A 20,269-nucleotide genomic window follows, 5' to 3' on the forward strand; every position below is an offset into this window, starting at 1 on the left:
GCTGAGAGGGTTAGGGTTGGGGGCCGCGAGGGGTGGGGTTATTGGAAAAGTGCCTCGGGGAGATTTTTTAATGACCCAAGCATTATCATTTTTTTCTTATTTATGTTAAAATAAACATTAGTTCGAGGTCCTTCGTGAAAAATATATGAACATTGGTAGGATGAGCTGGGCTTAGTAGTAATTTTTAGAAAATCAGAGGGTCTTTTTGCAAAATAACCAAAGGTTAGGGTTGGAGGCGTGAAGGGGTTATTGGAAAAGTGTATCGTGGGGGATTTTTGTAAAGACCCGGCATTATCAAACTTCTTGTTCTCTGTGTTGAAATAAATATTAGTTCAAGAATATATGAACATGGGAGTGTACTCTTAGGACGAGCTGGGTTTAGTTGTAATTTTAGAAAGTTGGGGGCCGTGAGGAGGGTTACTGGAAAAGTGCATCGTGAGGTGATTTTTGTAAAGATCCAAACATTATTGAATGTCTCCTTTGTGTCGAATAGTTTGAGGTTTGTGAAAAAATATATGAACGTGGAGATTGCACCATCAGGATGAGCTAGGTTTAGTTGTAGTTTTTAGAAAACTAGGAGGCCTTTTTGCAAAATAGCTAAAAGCTCACGTGTCCCTTTGCCTTCGTGAATCGTGGGAATGAGTGGAAAGGGGAGTGATTTTTACTCATTGTGATTCTGATTAGAGCAGGGCTGGTGGTTGCGCCTGCAGCCGGCGAAACAACATCCACCGTGCACAACAATTAATGCAGCACAGCATTGCGGCAGCTCGTTCAGTGCCTGTGACAATGACATGCAGCCAATCAAATTGAGAAACGATGCAGCACAGGGCTCTTCGCCCACTTTTCCGCCGGTGCCTCACGAGTCGGTCACTCCACTCTCTCTCTCCTATTTTCTTTCTCCTCCACGTAAGACCTCGCCGGCTACTCGCCGATTGTAATACTTGCTCTTATGGTCCCTGGCTGAAAAGGCTAACCTTTCGGCTGAAAAGACTAACCTTTGTTGTGCATAAAGATCACAGATTCAGAAAATGTGTCCCCTTCCAAATTGAGATTTTGTTTGGAAAAGTGCTAAACTTTAGTACTAACTCATCTAAACGGAAGTGCTAATAAGGTAAACTAAATTTTAGTCAAGATTTAAAATTTTTAGCATGTTTATTAATGCATGGTTCATCTCCAGCTTTTTTTTTTTAGAAAAAGGAGGAGATGAACCACGCTCGGTGCTCTCTGTATCCATCGGCCTGGATTCTGTTCCTTCGGCCTCCGACCGCCGCAGATTCAAGCCATCAAAGCAAAGCAAATGGGTCAACCCGCAGACCGCAGTTAGTACCTAGCAGCCCCAAGTCCCCAGCCCAATTCACACTGGAAAGCTCGTGTCTCTACTCACCAGCGCAACGATTCTGCAAGCTCTGTTCAGCACAAACGATTCAAGGCGACACGGCCCAGATCTGCAAAGCACAATTGCACAAGTCTGGTTGCTAGGGCCGGCATTCTCCGCACCACAACATCCAAGCGTCTCCCGAGGCGCAAACATACATGCCTTTTGCATGCACGCTGCCTGCGGTTTCGGTGCCTGCACATTGCACAAACGCCTCAGTCCTTGGGCGTCAGGATTGTAGCCACATTCATTCAGATTGTCAAACAGCATGCCAACAGATTGTGTTCAGAGTTTCAAGCATATGTTTTTTTTAAACAGAATGACAAAATTCCAAGGAAACCAAATGCTAGATTAAGCGCAGTAAGCCAGGGAAGGCCTGCAAAATACAACCGTGGGAGCTGATACAGCTCCTTATGCATATTATACACGACAGATTATATACATATAAGCTAATAACAAATTATGTACTACGTGGAGCTGGTTGTGGGTCTATCCTAAGAACCATATTGCTGCCAGGCGCCTGTATAAATTACTAGCCGCCATGAACTTGGATCTGTGGTCATCCAGACTTACAGTGGCGCACCGGAAACAGACTCTAGACACTGAGAATCATACATAGGATCACCGTGGCAGCTTTGATGTGCTTCATCAGAGTCATATTGGTGTTTCAAGGCTTCTCATAGATTAGGTTTCAAGGCTTCTCATAGATTAGGTTCCCTCTTATCAGGGGAGCTCAAGTCACCTAGTTGACCAAGTAGTTGGGTAAGGTCAGCGCTGAATTTAACATATCAGCTGATTTCTCTACTAGCTGCTGGCCGAGGTTTGGGGCAGCTCGAGGATGATGAGGAAGAAACTCCGCTCCGACTCCCTGATGTATTGGACTTCGCCGCCCATCAATTTGACGATCTTCCTGCATGTGCTTAGCCCAATGCCTTCATGGGTTGACCAGCAAGAATTGTTGAACATATCCTGTACAATGTCAGGGGGGAGGCCCTCACCAGGACATGCAAACCTACAGAAATATAGAGTTAAAAAGGAAATCACTTAGTTCCAGAATTTAGTGCAGCTGAGACAAGAGGCATTCAGTTTTTTTTAATTGTTGTTAACATTTGGAAACTACTGTTTCAGCAGAATCATCTAACAAACCTCTGTTTGCCTAAACGGCCGTTTAGTCCGTTTAAACAGCGTTTAAACGGTAAACAGAGGTCATCCGTGTCGTTTAGGTCCTAAACGGTGAATTAAACAGTTGGATCGTTTAAACCCATTAAAACTGTTAAAATCCGTCTAAATCATCTAAACAGAGTCGAGATAATCATGATTAAATGAGCTAAATGATCATTTAATTCATAATTTAGTCAATAGGGAGATTACAACTACCACAATCAATACCGAACCAAGTAGCACCGTAAGTATATGAAATATTGTGGGATTTAGATTTCTTCCAAAAAAAATTATTTGGCAGAATAATTACTTTTTACATGTGCAAAACGTAGACTTTCTAGCATATTTGACATTTACGTACATAAATATGCATATTTTAATGTTATTATGCCAAACCGTTTAGGCCGTTTAACTCTGTTTAAACACCGTTTAAACCGCCTAAACACTAAACAAAGGGTGACCGACTGTTTAACGTTTAGGAAAACATTGTAACAAACGTTGAAACAAATGTAGATTGTTAAAATAGCATGAGTTAAAGAAAGACTATCACATATTCACATTTGCCCAAGTTGAACAAGAACACTAAATTCATCTCATAGAACCAGATGAGTACAGTCCATGGCACCATTTCATAAGACAGTTTTGAACTTCAATAGGTAAGGTCATCAGAACTCAGTTTTCGCGCCAAGGTAAAAGGACCACCCAAAGAACAAGCCAGATAGATAAGAATTTTCATCTGCTTAGGTTAATATATATTTATATTAGTGGAACAGAGGTAGGTTACTTGCAAACTGTTTGGATGATGGGTATAGGTACAAGAATCTTATGATTTAGTTTAAATTGAAAATATAAAAATATCCTAGGGACTTGAGTCCAAATCCTCATCCAAACAGTCAGTTCGTCCTAATAGCTCAGCAAAGATAAATTCTCTCAGTTCTTTGATTCAGTGCAAACTAGATGTGATCTAGAGCACCGGACAACTTAAAGAACCCATGATACGAACAAGAAGATTCTGTCAAATTCATCACGACCGTATATTTGAAAGGTACCAAACCATATATGCAACTAACCAGCTAAAATTGAAGTAATTCCTGTACTTGTTCCCTACCAAATTCCTTGAAGGGGAAAATTCATTCTATGATAGATTTATAATCAAAGAGTAACCAGCTAACCTGAAGATGAAAAGCGCTGAATCTGTTCCGTCAGAATTTTGTTTTACATTTAGTCTAACTTGTATTTCTACCCAGCCATTTTCGGTTGGAGCAAACTGCACCATGCTTAGCAAGAAGTCAGACAAAACTTGCTGAATTCTATATTGATCACCATATGCAGATGCTTCCTTGATTTCATCAGGGATATCCCGAATAAGCTGTATATCCCTCTCTCTCAACAATACCATTGCTTGGCTGACAACAGCATTCATGACACTTCCAAGAGAAAATTCACCTTTCTCAAGCACCAAAGAGCTGTTACAAAAAGAGAAACAAAATCAACAAATTTTCAGCTAATCAATTGTGCAAATAACAATAGCTGTTCAAACTTAAGATCAAAGTAAAACAGTGTCTTAGATTACAAAGAAAGTACATTAAGCAAATAATGCAACAATAATATTATATGATGGCGTACTTAGCTATTCCAACTGATATCTTGTTGAAGGAATTCTAAATTCCTGTGCAGGCAAATAAAATATAACATCTCCTAATAACATACAAAGTCCATCAAACAAGACCGCGGGCATTTTAGACTACACAGTTCATAGGCAATTTTCTTAATTCTAATAAAATTCCATGATATACCATTTAGGGTGCAAAGGTTCACAATGCTGGTAGCAATCAATATAAAAACCGGTAAGCAGAAAACTCAAGTGTGCGCAACTTTTTGTTTGTTAAAAAATAGCATTTTTAATATAATCGTGACCCGTTCAATATACATACTCCCTCCTTCCATGTTTATAAGGCATGGTGGAACATGGCACGGTCTTCTAAACAACACTTTGACCATTTATTTATCATATATTATATCACTTTTGATTATAAGCTTATAATCATTGTAAACTAATATATTTGATTACGAATCCAATCATATAACATTTGCATTATAAAAATAAAAAATTGATAGTCAAATTATTGGTCAAAGATGGGAAGGTTTGAATCTTGATATGCGTGTATGCCTTATAAACATGGAAGGAGGGAGTAGTAATTAGTGCATGTACTGGTATAGTATTCCGGTATCCTAAAAATATAGACAAACCAATACCATTTTCACCAGTTCCTTTGGGAACTGTAGAAACCATCAATTTCTGACTTGGTACCGGTTGAGTGCCATATCTTGTCAACCATTAGTTAGTGATTACAGCCATAATGGCATACTTACAGCCAGAAACAAACCCCATCATCATTTAGTAAGTTGGTACTTAGTTTAAACTTTAAAATAAAAGATGGTTTCCAACCCCACAGAAGTCTTAAGTGCAGTAATCTGGATTATTGGGGTTTCAGGAACACCAATGCAGCTTTTGAAGTAGATTAATCAGGACTGGCTTCATCTTTGCAATGGCATGCCTACAATATGCAGTGTTCTACCATGAAATGCTTGCAGGTCTTAGATATTTTCAGACGTTGCCAAAGCAAGAGCAGTGGACAGATACCATGAATGATAATATAAAACTGTCTTAAAGGGTAATACCAAAAAGTAATAATCTTCATCTAATGTTGACAATAACTTAGGCGCAAGGGACAGTTAATTCAAAGAAACAGCAAAAGCAGCAAAACAGAACTGAGTCTGATGACTGATGAACTTCTCTAATTCCTACTACTGAGAGAAAGATTAGTGCCACTGAAGTTCAGATTATGGTTACTCTTGGGCGCAGTTAAACAAACGTAAATGAATCAAACGTAATTATTCAATGCAAACATTAGAGTATGAGTGAGAGAAGGGTAAGATTAGAATGCCTACCCATCCTCAATACTTTGAAGACTGGCGTCCTTTACAATCTTGGACATCTGTTTCTCACAAGCAGAGCTAGTTTCAAGGAACTGCCTCTGGTCATCATTTAAATCAGTCATCTGCAACAGAGAGTTGGTAAATCGGATACCACTAAGAGGATTCTTTATCTCCTGGCAAATATAGGCCGACTCTTTCATCCTTGCATAACACTTCTTTTCTTGTTGCCTCTGAATCTCAAGGGCTTGCTGTAATTCGGCACTTGCAATCTGCAAGAAACAAAAGGCCCCAATGGACTTACCATCCATTTTGCTCCTTGTGTTGGCGGTCAATAAGGACTGCACATACTTCCCATTCTTATCGAAAAATGAAAAGGGGAACTTTTCATAATCCTGTCCCCCTATAGCATTGTGAAGGACAACCATGAACTTTGTCAATGCATCTGGGCCCTTAAGTTGACAAATGTTTCCAAATACCTCTCCAATAAGCAGCTTACCAATTACTTCACTTCTCGACCATCCTGTAAGTTTTTCCATAGCTGTGTTCCATTCTGAACAACAAGTATTCTCATCTGATGCAAAAATTGGGGGTATTAGAGGATTTGGATTGTGTACAATAGCCTTATAATCCCCTTGTATGTTGACAAATTTATCCATGGCCACCTTTTCTCCTGTGACATCTTGTCCAACAAAACAGACACCAACAATATTTTTTGTGTAATCTCTACTGGAACAAGCATTGACAATAACAAATATTGGTCCCTTCGATTGCTCTGGCCCAAATGTCTTCAACTTTATCTCCACATTTTTGTCTTCCTCACCTGTACGAGCAGCAAGTTCATAAATCAGGGCTCACCTCTGGTACAGGTTTGATGCACATACTTTTCACATTTGAGCATGGCTGTCTACTAGTTCTAAGCACTGGTTCTAAGATGCTTCGATGAAAATGGTTGAGAAGAATTAATAGTAGTTTCTAGCTGGCCCCCATTTTCTATACTTATTCATGCTATGCACAAAAAATGAAGTAAGCGTATGAAACTGAGTGCATCTATTTTCAAGGAGTATATATATCATAGATTTCAATACTTGATACAATAAATATGTATACATCATATTTATACACTTCTATGATTGTATATACATTTACAATTCTTTTTTCCTTGACTGCAGTGGGTGATTCCAGCAGACATAATACAAAAGAAAGAGCGGTTATATAAGAAAGAGAAATGATATATACCTCTTAAAGCTCGTGACAGTAGCTTTTCAACTATCTCCTCAGATTCCTTGAAGATAAGATAATTTACTAGCGATTTTCCCATTGCCTCCTCAATTGAAAGGCCTGTCAACTCAGCAATCTTTGCATTCCAACCATTTATACATCCATCAGTATCTACTGCAAATATAGGGACTGTTGCTGTCTCAATCAAGCGAACCATCTCTCTTGCTACGGAGCTGAGCTCATTTATACCCCGCAATTCTAGCTCCCCAAGCTGAACTTGTCCATTGACAATGGCTTTTGAGTTACTAGTGCCCTCTGCAACATCTCTGAAGGAGTCGCGCAATATGAGTTGCAAGGAATGTATTGCATCCATTTCTGCATTCTCCCATGGTAGGCTTCTGCTTTTAACTACTTCAAGAAATGCCTTGAATGATGATCGTGGGTGCATCCTCTGACCATCATCCTTATCCTCTGGGTGATGCTTCGCACCACCCCATTTGATTTCTTTAGCGGTGTGTGACCGGAACCAAAACAAGTAATCACTTGGCGTAATATAGGCTACTGCCATGCCACATACAGCATCCCCTAATGCAGCAGCACCATGGTAGCCTGCATCAGCCAGGCTATCTGTGCTGAGCCCAGTTGAGTCCCCATGACACACTGTCAACCACTCGATGATATCTTTAATTTGGGACTCAGTGGGGGTGACACCCAATGGATAGTACTTCCCATGATAATAGAGTGCAGCGCCATCACACTTCACAAGATCCATGATGCTAGGGCTCTGTGTGACAATGCCAGTTGGTGAATCTCGCAGTAACATGTCACACAACAGAGTCTGTGTTCGCAAAATGTGCTTCTCCGACAGCTGATGTGCAAGCTGCAACTCCATATTGAGCTGCAGCCCAAAAGCCTGCATGAGAAACTCACAAGCATACCTCAATGGAAAAGGGATAAACCGTGGTGATGTATGGTGGCACACTACCAACCCCCACAACTTCATAGCCGACGAGATGCCACCGCGTGCTGTTTGCTCATCATCACCACCACTGCTGATGATGACCGCCATAACAAGCGATGCTATGGAACCCATGTTTGCCATGTACTGCGCATGACACCCGTGCGGGGCGCGCAGTGTAGAGCCAACCAAACACAGTGGCTGTGACAGCCCAGGATCTTGTATGACTCTCACCGGCGTGGCATGACAATCGGCAATCATTCTCACCCGGTTCTGCCGGAACAGGAAGCGGGATGCCTGGGGGATATCTGTGGCGGGATAATGCAACCCGAGGTAGGGCTCAAGGTTATTGAGCCGGCACTCAGCAACAACTTCCCCGTGCTCGTCTTCATGGAACCTGTACACCATGACACGGTCGTAACCCGTGAGCTCGCGGACGTGTTCCACGACTGTGTCGCAGAGCAGCTTGACATCACCGCCGGGCAGCGCCTGGAGGCGGGAGATGGCGCGGACAGCGAGCTTCTGGGACTGGACTGCACCGGCGATGGAGAGCGCGGGGTCCTCGGTGCGGGCGGGCTCGAGGTCGATGACGACGCCGACGTCGATGCGGTGGAGGATGGCGTAGAACGGCTTGGAAGAGACCCTGGAGTGGATCCATAGCGGGTTTAGCAGCGAGATCTCGCGCGCGGCGAAGGCGCGCTCCAGGAGGACTGCGGACGAGGGGGAGAAGAGGAGGCGCGCGTCGGCACCCAGGGAGACAGGGGGCGGCGCCGCGGAGTCGAGCGAGGGGACGGAGTGGTGCGGCGACAGGTCGAGCAGGTCGGCGGCGTTCTCGGAGAAGGCGAGGAGGCGGAAGGAGGAGTCGTCGGCGACGGCGAGCGTGCAGCCGAAGGGCTGGATGTGGCCGCCGCGCTGGATGCGGGAGAGGTAGGCGGCGATCTGCTGCTCGGAGGACGGGGTGGGCAGCGAATGCGCTCGCAGCGACTGGGAGTAGTCGAAGCTGCGGCCCGAGGCGCCCGACTGCTCGAACACCGCGTGGAGGCGCGCGTCCAGGTTGTACTGCGCCACGGCCTTGGAGACCGACTCCGTGGCCGCGCCTCCCCCGCCTCCGCCTCCCCCACCCCCGCCCGCGCGGGACGTGCTCCCGCCCGACGACTGCGAGTGGTGGTGGTGGTGCGCGTGACGCGGCGCCGCGGGCCGCGCGGAGGAGGGGGAGCGCGTGGGCGTGGCGCGGCTGCCCGACGCCATGGCGAGGGGGGGGGGAGGGGGCCGGGGCTCGGGATTGGGCGGCCCGTCCGTCCTCTTGTGCGCTCGTCTCGTCGGCTCGCTCGCCCACTCGATCGGGGTTCGTCGTCCGATTGCTCCACCGCTCCGGGCTGCGCATATTGAGTCATCTCGAGGATAAAATAAGAAGTGGGGGCAGGTACAGTGGAGGAAGGATATTACGCGCAAGGCGATGAGCCGATGACGACGGCATGGCTGGGATAGGGACGGGTAGTGGGGAGGATTGAGGCAGGGTGGAAAATCTATTTATCGGATTCGGGGCGGGTGGAAAATCTTTTTATCCTATATGTGATTTTCTCTCGATCCATCACAGAAGAAGGCGCCGTGGCTCCTGTTCATCTTTTCTGTTGACGTAAGCGACGGCCGGAGCTTGGGGAGGAGGAGGTGGTGGTTGGGGAGGGGTGGTAGGTGGGGGAGCGGCCGCCGGCGAGGTCGCCGGCGGCCGGAGTGGTGGAGGGCGGCGGCGGAGCTTTAGGGTTCCGGGTTATTTGGGTTCGGTGAGCTCTATGGCCGCCGGCGATAGAAGAGGAGAGGGCGAGGCGGTGGAGGATGGGCGGCGGCGATAGTTCGGTCGGCGGAGGGCAAGGCGGCGCGGGAGCGCCGCCGTCCGGCCGGGGTAGGACCCCCGGTGGGTGGCGGCCGGCGGCAGGGGCGACAAGAAGCCGGCAGCGCGGTGGCAACGAGCTTGGTTAAAGTTGGTAGCACTGGAGGGCGGCGGCGGCGGAGACGCCTAGGGCGGCGCCGGAGCCAGGAGAGGCGGAGATGGCGGGGGAGCGGCGGCGGAAGCCTTGTATAATGTGTTTGTCGCCCCTCCATATGCGGGGAATAGAATCCCCGCGCAGGGTTCAGGTTTTGGATTGCGCTCGCGCTCTGGGGACGACGACGAGCTTCCAGCTGAAATGACCGTGGATGCTTTCACCCTGCACGCTTGCAGCCATTTCTCTTTTTAGCACTGAAAACGGGGAATATGGTTCGTCTCTTTATTTGCAACAGATAAGCCTTGGTGCATAAATTTGGTGATGCTGCTGTATTTTTCGTACGCCTGAAATTTCAGATTTTATCATGGGACTAACAGAATACATACGTAGAGGTGGTAATGGATCAGAAGCTAATGCTCTCTTCACAATCCTAGTTGGCCCTCAATTTTTTTTAGCTTAAAATTAAATAAAATTAGAGCCCGATTTTTTTAGAACCCGATCCTTAAATTATCTAGATAAAAAATTAAGGCCCTTTACCACGGCTGCCACACCAACCGTTAGAACTTTAGGTCGATCCGTGGTTCTTTAGTAATCGGTCTCTCCTTTCTCGGGATAGCACTCGACTTCATCACATATATTCAGCTGTCAATGGCTGATATTTATTTGTTGTGAGAAAAAAATACTATTTACTGACTAATACTCCCTCCTTCCCTGTTTATAAGGCATACACGTATATCAAGATTCAAACCTTATCATCTTTGACCAATAATTTGACTATTAAATTTTTATTTTTATAATGCAAATTTCATATGATTGGATTCATAATCAAATATATTTTACAATGATTATAAATTTATAATCAAAAGTGATATAATATATGATAAATAAATGGTCAAAGTGTTGTTTAGAAGACCGTGTCATGTTCCACCATGCCTTATAAACGGGGAAGGAGGGAGTAGCTAGTAGCTGATTTAGTGTGAAAAAAAAACACAGAATCTTCATAAACACAAAACAATCCCCCCTCAACACACACATCCATCCCTTGAACTTCAGTGACTCAACAATAACAAAATACGCTTTATGATATTGGCGTAAAAAATCTTGGAGACGTGCATAACTTTTTAAACGCATGGTATTGCTATATTTTTATTCTTTGCACTTGATTTTTTTTACCATGAGTAAGACCTTGTTTAGATTCAAAATTCAAACTTTTAAAAGTATTACATCGAATATTGCGGCATTTGCATGGAGAATTAAATATATATAATGAATAATTAATTATACAGTTTGCTTGTAAATTGCAAGATGAACCTAATGAGCCCAATTAGATTGTGATTAGACACTAAACTGCTATAATAACACATGCTATAATAATAAATTAATTAGTTTATGTAATTTATTTTGCAATTAGTCTACGTTTAATGTTTTGAATGTGCCGGAATATCTGATGTGACATTTTATATCAAAACTTTACACCATCTAAACAAGGCCTAAGCTAATGGTTTGACTTGGTCTTTCAATCGAGGCAGTATCAATCGTTCACTAATTGCAATTATAATGAACAAAAGAAAAATGAGACGGGCTGTATTCCCTTGCTATAGGCAAGCGGCGAGAGCTCGCTTGAAGTTTAAACTACCCGCCCGGAGTTCCTTCGCGTTATCGTCCAAATCTGAATCATGGCCACCCTGCGCCCTTGGACGATTTTGTAGGAACCACGTGACATTTGGATTCTTTTCCTCAGCACCCATCCAATTAGCATGGCACCGTGCCATTGTTCCGTCTCATCCACTGGGTCCGAAACACCGATCAAAGTAAAACTGTGTATTCTTAGGCCCCCTCCCCCCGCGTCGCTCCCGCAAGGCGACCGATTCTAGCCTCCGCCGCCTCCATCCCCCCACCTCGCCGTCGCCCAAGTAGGTCACCGGAAATTCGGCAGTCGGCGAGGAAGGCGACGGCGGGGCGAATCAGCCCCGTGGGGAGCTCGGGCGCCGGGGCGGCACGGCGCTACGGGCCTCGACTTGGCGGTGCGCCGGAGCATCGTCGGCGCAGATCCGGCCTGGCGACGGGTGGATCCGGCCCTTGCACCGCCGGATCTGCTAGTCCCGGCCTCTGCGAGGCGGCCGGTGAGGTGTCACGGCAGGTCCTGCTGCGGTGCGGCGCGCGGAGGCGGCATGAGGGGCTGGCAGCGGCGGCCTAGGGCACCTGCTCTGGCGGCCCGTCGGCGCGCTGAGAGCCGGGTGCTCCTGGGTCCGGCGACGGCCGTGCGCTCGCGAGGGTGCGGCCCAGGAGGAGGAAGAGTCTGCCGACGTTGGCGCGGCGGGCTGCTTCGGCCGGCGGGCGCTGTGGGTCTGGCCCACGATCGCGGAGGCAGCAGGTGCGGCAGTCCTCGTCGCGAGGCTGCTTTTTTGGTCTAGGACGACGGCGGTGCATGACTTCGAGGCAACGCGAGGAGCTGCGGTTGGACAACTTCGTTTCGGCGCGGCACGATGTTGGCACCGCCCTCGATGGTCCGCCAAGCTGGGTTTTCCCGTGCGTTCCAGTTCCAGGCTGGACGCGCGCAGTGGCTTGGGCTTGTGATTCTCTGGACGAAAGTCCTTGCCGTCAGTCCTGCTGACGGTGGCGGCGGCGGTGCTTTCGGGCGTCGTTCTCCCCGTTGGAGGCGTCATCTTCGAGCTCCACCCACCTCTATTTGGGTCTCTGGGCGAAAGCCCCGTCTAGTTTCTGGACGAGCGATGGCGGCGCCACTGGCGTCGTAACCTTCTTGGAGGCGCCGCTCTTTGAGATCCAACTCAGCTTAGGAGGTCGGCGACCGAGGGTGGTGACAGATACGTGCAGGAGGTTGAGCTTCAACAGGGTTGACAAGCTTACGCGGTGGTATCTTGCTTGTTGTGGTGTCGACCAGAGATTGCAGCATGTCTATTGACTTGGCTGCTTGTAGTGGACCGCGGCGGCGGCTGGCGCTGCTTAGCGGCTGTTAGTTCGGCGTGGCACAACATCTGAGGGCGGCGCTTGTGGCAACGACAACATGGAGCAACTAGGTTTACAGCGGATTGCGGCGGGTGGATTGCTAAATGAATTAAATGTTTAGTGGTCTAGATGCAATCCAATTATTTTTAAATTTAATTATTCTATAAACACGTACTATTTTTAAATAAAATTACTTTTAAACACATGCTGCCATTAGTACTATAATAAAAGTTGAAATAATTGAAACTCTTTCTCACCAAGATTAGTCTCACCGTACCCCTCACGGAGGTCCCACTTGCCAGGCCAAAAAGTTTGACGAAAGAGGGTGGAGACCCAATTTTTAATAGAAGGAAAATATTTCTACCAAAAAGCTAATATTTTTTACACCAAAAAATCTACCATACCCACCCACCCTACCCGCATAACTTTTTCCAATTGTTTGGATTGGCAATTCCTACCTTTTAGCAATCAGCGATGACTCCTTCTATTAGTTTTGATTGACAATCAAGGCTGACACCTCTCTTCCATTTGTTTTGGATTGGCAATGACACCTCTTTCCATTCATTTAGATTGATTATTCCTTTTTCTTGGCAATCACCGCAGGAACCTCTTTCCATTCATTTGGATTGAAGATACACGAATTCATGTACAAGATGTCACAATTTTATAAATAGACTTGAATGATCCTTGGACGTGCAGCTGTGGCTTCCGTTGGATCCTTAGACTTGAATGATTTTGATTCGTATAGTACAAGGGAGCTTTGCTTCGATTCAAGGTAGGCAAAATTTACTATGCTGCATGCTTTGCTTTGGGGTTTATTTGCACGCAAGGAATCATACATGGTGTGATAGTACTTCATTTTATATAAGTGAATAAGTGATACTTATGTAAGTTGGACCTTTTATATCCATAAATATAATATAAATATAAAAGTATAAATATATGCATGTCAGATACACCCAATGAATACATCAGAAAAAAATACCAATCTTTCCTCCAAAACTCATTTTTTTTTCATCTAGCCTTCTACGTGTACCCACATAGTGTACGTGCCTTCTTGATGCACTTTGCGGTCCGTAATTAGTTTTATTAGTAGAATTTAGTTGATTTAGTAATCGATCGATGTAATACAACTTTACTTGTTGTATCATCAATTTTGAGTCTAATGTTATTTTTAAACATAACTACTCTTTAAACTTGTGCTATTTTTAATATAATTGTTCTTTAAACACGTGCCACAGGCACGTGCACCTCTACTAGTATAATTTAAAAAAACAACCAATTGCACAGTTTATCTGTAAATAATGAGATAAATCTTTTGAGCCTAATTAATTTATGATTGGTTACCAAATAAAAACGAAAATGCTACAGTAGCCGAACCCAAAAAATTACGCGACCTAAACACTTCCGGATTTAGGGTTTAGTTGCCCTGGTAAAATTGTAAAAATAGAATCTTTACACATTTAAAGTATTAAACATAGACTAATCACAAAGCTAATTACATAACTCGTCCGTAAACTAGGAGAAAAATCTAATGAGCCTAATTAATCCATCATTAGAGCATGTGTACTGTAGCAATTATTGTAGCAATTTAGTGTCTAATCAATAATCATAGCCTAGTTAGGCTCATTAGATTCATCTCGCAATTTACAAGCAAACTATGCAATTTATTTTTTATTTCATCTAGATTTAATACTCCATGCATGTAAGATTATCTTTTGATGTGATAGATTTGAAATTTTGAATTTCGCAACTAAACAAGGCCTGACGTTGCCATCTTGACATCTGCGTCTGCCAGTGGCGATAAACCGTTACAAACTACACCTAGATTGGACTGACATCCAAAATCTAATAGAAGGAATCCAATTAAACTCCAGCTAAAGTCAGACAACCATACATCCAATGCTACGAATTTGTATCTATGATCCAATCCAGTCCAATCCAAATCTATCCAACAAAATTCAAATTCCAAATATGCCAAGCTGGAAAAGTGGGAGGCACAGCGAGCCGTAAGGCCTAAACAAGCAGCGGTAAAAGTATCATTAACACTGATACAAGCAGCCGTAAAGCGAGCCGCATGCTTGGTGGTGCGAGCGGCGAGGTAATACGCGGAGAAGAGCTCAACGACAAGGAGCATGCGGAGGTTGCATCCGTGGTTAGCCGTCATTACCATATCGTGGTTGCAGTGCAGAGCGCCAAGGCTCCGAGGCTCTTGTTTATGTGTTCGGAGGAAGTGCAACGCATAAGTTGGATTACCCAATTGTTTTTATCCAATAGGATCCAACGCTAATGGATGTCCAAATCCAACTAAGACTAACTACTACTGAAGTTATTTGGACTTTGGTTTATATCCAATCCAATCCCAGTAGTATTACAAACCTGCATGTGTTAATTGTTATTCTGACAGGCAGATTGGTATTAATTGATGACATTTAAGTGCACTTCCAACCTGATTTGAAATTTTATACTATTTTTCTATAATGAGATTTTATTTTGAAAAATCAATACAAATTTAAGTTTGAAAAATTAGATACGCATCTAAAAATCACCCATTAACACGTCTGCAGGCTGCAGCGCACCGGTTGATGTAGCCAGTCGTCACCAGGGTTAAAATATCCGATCGGTTAGCGGTAACCGCCGGCCTCCGGTTCCGGTTTACCGGACCGGTTTGACCGGTTACCGGTAGAAACCGGTCAAATTCAAATTTGAATTCAAATGGCGCAGTTCAACCGGTTCGTACCGGTATACCGGCCGGTTTGACTGGTAACCGGTCAAATTCAATTTTTTTTTCTTTTTTGGTTTAAATTCAAATGCCCGCAAAGTATACTAAATAAATATTTGTATAACATATTTTAGTCTAAATGAACCCTCCAACCCTCTTTTGTACTACTTTTACATTGTATTTGTATATTTTTATATGCACGTTTTTTTTTATTTAACTTCAAATCCCCGCAAACTATACTAAATGAACGAATTTTGAAGAAAATTTGACACCATTGTCGCACCTTGAAGTATTTTTGGGAATTTTCATATTTTTGAATTCAAATTTAAATTTTGAATTTGGACCGGTTTCATACCGGACCAAACCGGAACCGGTCCGGACCGGTCAAACCGGACCTGTTACCGATGGTTTGGTGAACCCTGGTCGTCACACGTCCAATCCAGAACCCATCTGGCCGCTAGTCGGTTTCCGAACTGGATAACCACTGCGCGCATTCATTGGCGAAGTACAGGCGGCATCAGGATTGCTTTTGCTTTGGGGAAAGGGAGAGCAGCGGAGCGGGGGCCGGGGGCGGTACGTTCGAAAGCCGCCGGCCGCGGCCGCGGCGACGACGCGCGCGGCCGCGAGGCGGCAACTGTAACGACCCGACCTGAGATAACGGTCAAGATCTACTCTACACATTGAATAAACTATACCTGCTAAATAACTCTCTTGCGCTTTTGTCCTTACTTCGCGCAAAAGGTTCGAACCGGAGTTGTTAATTTCCCAGAGACCGGCTATTTAAACTGGTTCGGCTCTCTTCTCGTTTCCAGTATAGACTAAAGCACCACTGTGTCGCGGCGCTACATTAACGACAAGCTACAGTAACCCGCGCGTCCCACTGGCCCATGAGCTGTGACAATCACCCCGTTAGGATTCGACGTCCTCGTCGAACCAGCTTACCCATACGGGACAAAGGAGCAGGATCACCTCTCTTGGACCACGTCCCATATGTCTAGTGCTAACGATGCCATGTGCCACGTTCATGGGTTCACTGCCAGCAGCCCATGTGTGTTCGTCCACCTTCCCGTTTCCAGTTACGTCTAGTGCTAACGATCTCATTTGCCACGTCCATGGGTTCACTGCCAGCAGCCCATGTGTGTTCGTCCACCTTCCCGTTTCCAGTATGGGACTAACACACCACTGTGCCGCGGCGCTACAGTAACCCGCGCGTCCCATTGGCCCATGGCTGTGACAATCACCCCCGTTAGTATTCGACGTCCTCGTCGAACCAGCTTTACCCATACGGGACAAAGGAGCAGGATCACCTCTCTTGGGCCACGTCCCATACGTCTAGTGCTAACGATCTCATGTGCCACGTCCGTGAGTTCACTACTAGCAGCCCATGTGTGTTCATGGGCTGTGACAATCACCCCGTTAGAATTCGACGTCGTCGTCGAACCAGCTTACCCATATGGGACAAAGGAGCAGGATTAACTCTCTTGGGCCACGTCCTATACGTCTAGTGCTAACGATCTCATGTGCCACGTCCGTGAGTTCACTGCTAGCAGCCCATATGTGTTCGTCCACATGCTGTTGGCATCTGTGTGCGCGTCCACATGCTGTTGGCATCCGTGTGCACGTACGTGGCGTGAAAACGCGAGAGTATGGCTCTGATACCCCTGTAACGACCCGGCCCGGGATAACGACTAAGATATACTCTACACGTTGAGTAAACCACACCTAATAAATAACTCTCTTGCGTTTTCGTCCTCGTTTCGCGCAAAAATTTCGAACCGGAGTTATTAACTTCCCAGCACCGGCTATTTAAATTTGTTCGGCTCCGTTCTGTTTCCAGTACGAGAGTAAAGCACCACTGTGCCTCGGCGCTAAAGTAGCGACAAGGTACTGATACAGTGCCCCACGCGGCCCACTGGCCCCTGCGCTTGTGACAGCAACCAACCATCCCCCGTCAGCCGTCGTCCTTGGAGCACCGAGCCGGGGCCTCACGCTACACCGCACCGGGGGGCGGCCTTTGCGCGCCCACGTGCGGCCGCGCGGCCGGGCCAATCGCCGGCCGCGGCCCATGTGGCGCCTCTCACTGTCGGCCGCCAGGCCGTACGTGGCGCTGCCGGCTGCCCTTTGCAGGACAAGAATATACGGCGGTTGAAGAAAGAGCGTAGCGTACCTGCATGAAGGCTGTGTTGACTTTCAAAATTTCTCTATTCAAATTTTACTATTCACCTATCACATCAAATTATTTTATCTTATGAATGAAGTATTAAATGTAAATAAATAAAAAAATTAATTGCATAGTTTTGATGTACACGACGAGACGAATCTTTTGAGCCTAATTAGATCATAGTAGGACAATAATTACCATAACAAATGAAAAATTCTACAGTGTACCATAGTATCTGATGTGACCCTTTTTACCACTAATTTTAATGATCTAAACACAGCCGAAGAAAAAGCCGCACAGGCTTTTCAGCCGGGCCGTCCCATGGCCCGTCGCGTGGGCTCCCGGTCCCGGCTAGACCTGGGCAAATGTCGGGTCGGGTCGGGTTCGGGTCGGGTCAAGGCTGGGTCACGGGTCGCATAGGACGGCCCGCGCCCGACCCGTACCTATCACCGGGTCGGGTCGGGTTGGCCCGTGCACCCTGCGCGGGCGTGTCGGGTCGGGTTTTTTTCGGGTTGGGTCGGGTTTTTTGGCATTTGGGTCGGGTTTTTCGGGTTGGGTCGGGTTTTGGGTCAAAAATCACGGCCCGTGTCCGGCCCGTTGATTGTTGCGGGTCAAAAAATACGGCCCGCGCCCACCCGCCACGTAGCTCGGGTCGGGTCGGGTCGGGTTTTTTCGGGCGGGTTGGGTCGGGTTGTTCGGATCGGGTGACCCATGCCCAGGTCTAGTCCCGGCGGCGCCTGGCGCCATGGCACGGAGAGGCGCCCGCCTTGGCCCTTGGCGGTATTTTCAAATAAAAAAAAACTTTGCGTGCGGGGCGAGAGTAGTGGACCCGCGTGTCTGGTGTGCTGCATGCCTGCATGTCACGAGGTCTGGGTTCTCAACTTCTCATTCAGCCTCCGTATGCCTATGCGCTGTCGAGTACTCGGCGGCGTGTGCAAACTGAAGTGTGCTCGGCGAATGCATGTCCTTTATGGTGGAATCTTTACTACTATTACCGGATGAGATCCTTGGTTTCCATCAGCTTTATTTCAGCATCTATCGCATCATAAGAAATCTTACTATTTAGATATATCAAATAAAATTTATTTATAAAATCTTTTTGACAGATGAGTGCTAATTTGCAAGATGAATTTAATAAACTTAATTAATTCAAGATTTGCTACAGTGATACTATATTAACAATCTGCTAATATGAATTAATATATCCCATTAGATTCATCTTGCAGTTTAGCTCCAGGTTTCTGCAGTTAGTTTGGTAATCAAATTTTATTTAATACTAATAAATATCAAGATTCTCTTTGATGTGATATTGTCTAAAATTTAGCACCTGGAACCAAACAATTCCTAGTACCGACTCAAGTCGGGTTGTCGTTACTGTAGATGCTATTTCTGTCAACAATGAGATGTTCGTAGTGACTTTTTCAATCTCAATAATCTGCCGGCTCAGTTTCTCGAAGGTGTTGGAGTTTGTTTATATGAGTATGATTACATGCTGTCCAGACGACTAAAATCCATCTTTCAGTTACCATCATCAACCGTTGCTTTTCAGGCTGCGGTTGCCGTCGAGATGGCTACAATCCATCTTTCAGGCACTGTCAATTGCTGTCCTTCATTTATGTATGTATTTTCTGGTTTTTGCTGAATTTCTAGTTTTAAACTGTAAACTACAGGCATACATGGAATGCAAGAACAATGGGGCACGGGAACTCATGTAGAAGATTGAAATCTCTTGGTACAAAAGAGGAAAAATGAAGAATAATCTTTTGGACATGGAACTAGACCGGTCAATTACTGCATTTCCTTTGCTTGCGGGCTGTACCGAAGCCACATCATAAGAGCGGCTTGTTGAGATTTATTCTCAACCAAGTCAAGAACGGCTCATATTGATTGATGCTATATTTTCTCGGTATAAATTGGAATGGTGACACAGCATGCTGGTTTATTGATGGCGAACTGTGATCAATTTGGTGACAATAGGAGCTGATTATCAGTGCACATTTTCCTGTGTCACGCTATGCCACTGAATTCGGTCCTTATTATGCCTTTCTACCTTTGCTTAGAAAAACTTGACATTCAAACAAGGAGTGGCAGTAGAAAAATGAGCTGCTTTGTTAGTCCGAAACATCATGTTTGGATCATCGGATGTAATATAGTCAAGAATTCCTATTTGAAGGAACCACCGCACTGAATTTTTTATGTTTACTCCATGGATCTCTTACATTTTCTCATTTCAAAAGATTCTTATGTAGCATGACCATATTCTGGCTTTTTGTCAGTGTTTCCCATAACTACAAATTTAACATCATAATACTTTGTCGTGTGTATAAGTATGTGTTAGCTTCGCTAAATACCACATATTTCTCTCATCTCTCTTTCCTCCGCATCATCTTGACATTGCTGCAAGACGTATTCTCATTTTATATTGGTCACGGTTTCTATGGTTACTAGTATAGTGCCCATGCATTGCTACATGTAATATAATAAATCTATATAATGTTACTAATAAAATAATATCACCAACTTTGTGCTCGTTCTCCGTGTGCAGATCATTTTGTGATCATATGAGACATTTATTGTCTGAGATCCGATTAGTATTCCGATTGATTTATCTGGATTCCTATTACGATTATGATTGATTTGTCCAAGTTAAAATTAGAATTCCAATTGGTGAAAGGCTAGTTCGACTCATATATAGTGCTCGTGCGTTACTACGGGTAATATAATAGATCTACATAATATCACCAATTTTATGTTCGTTCACTTCATGTACAGGCCATACGAGGCA

The 20,269-nt window shown here is 45.2% G+C and overlaps 1 protein-coding gene across 1 annotated transcript; it reads right to left on the reverse strand.

The window, feature by feature from the left end:
• Positions 1–1,654: 1,654 nt before the first annotated feature.
• Positions 1,655–8,990, reverse strand: LOC120692606 (phytochrome B). The gene is made up of 4 exons (XM_039975973.1): positions 6,713–8,990; positions 5,489–6,296; positions 3,709–4,002; positions 1,655–2,387 (listed from the first exon to the last, which is right to left on the reverse strand). Exons 1-4 carry the CDS (start codon positions 8,898–8,900, stop codon positions 2,180–2,182), a joined length of 3,498 nt encoding a protein of 1,165 aa, XP_039831907.1. The 5' UTR covers positions 8,901–8,990; the 3' UTR covers positions 1,655–2,179.
• Positions 8,991–20,269: the final 11,279 nt, after the last annotated feature.

The sequence above is a fragment of the Panicum virgatum genome, chromosome 9N (genome assembly GCF_016808335.1).
Source record: "Panicum virgatum strain AP13 chromosome 9N, P.virgatum_v5, whole genome shotgun sequence".
NCBI classification, from domain to species: domain Eukaryota; kingdom Viridiplantae; phylum Streptophyta; class Magnoliopsida; order Poales; family Poaceae; genus Panicum; species Panicum virgatum.

Coding starts and splice junctions, on each gene's coding strand:
- LOC120692606 (XM_039975973.1), bottom strand. CDS start 8,900: ATGGCGTCGGGCAGCCGCGCCACGCCCACGCGCTCCCCCTCCTCCGCG. Junction 6,297..6,712: donor ACTGTCACGAGCTTTAAGAG/GTATATATCATT, acceptor CTGCTCGTACAG/GTGAGGAAGACAAAAATGTG. Junction 2,388..3,708: donor TCAGCGCTTTTCATCTTCAG/GTTAGCTGGTTA, acceptor ATATTTCTGTAG/GTTTGCATGTCCTGGTGAGG.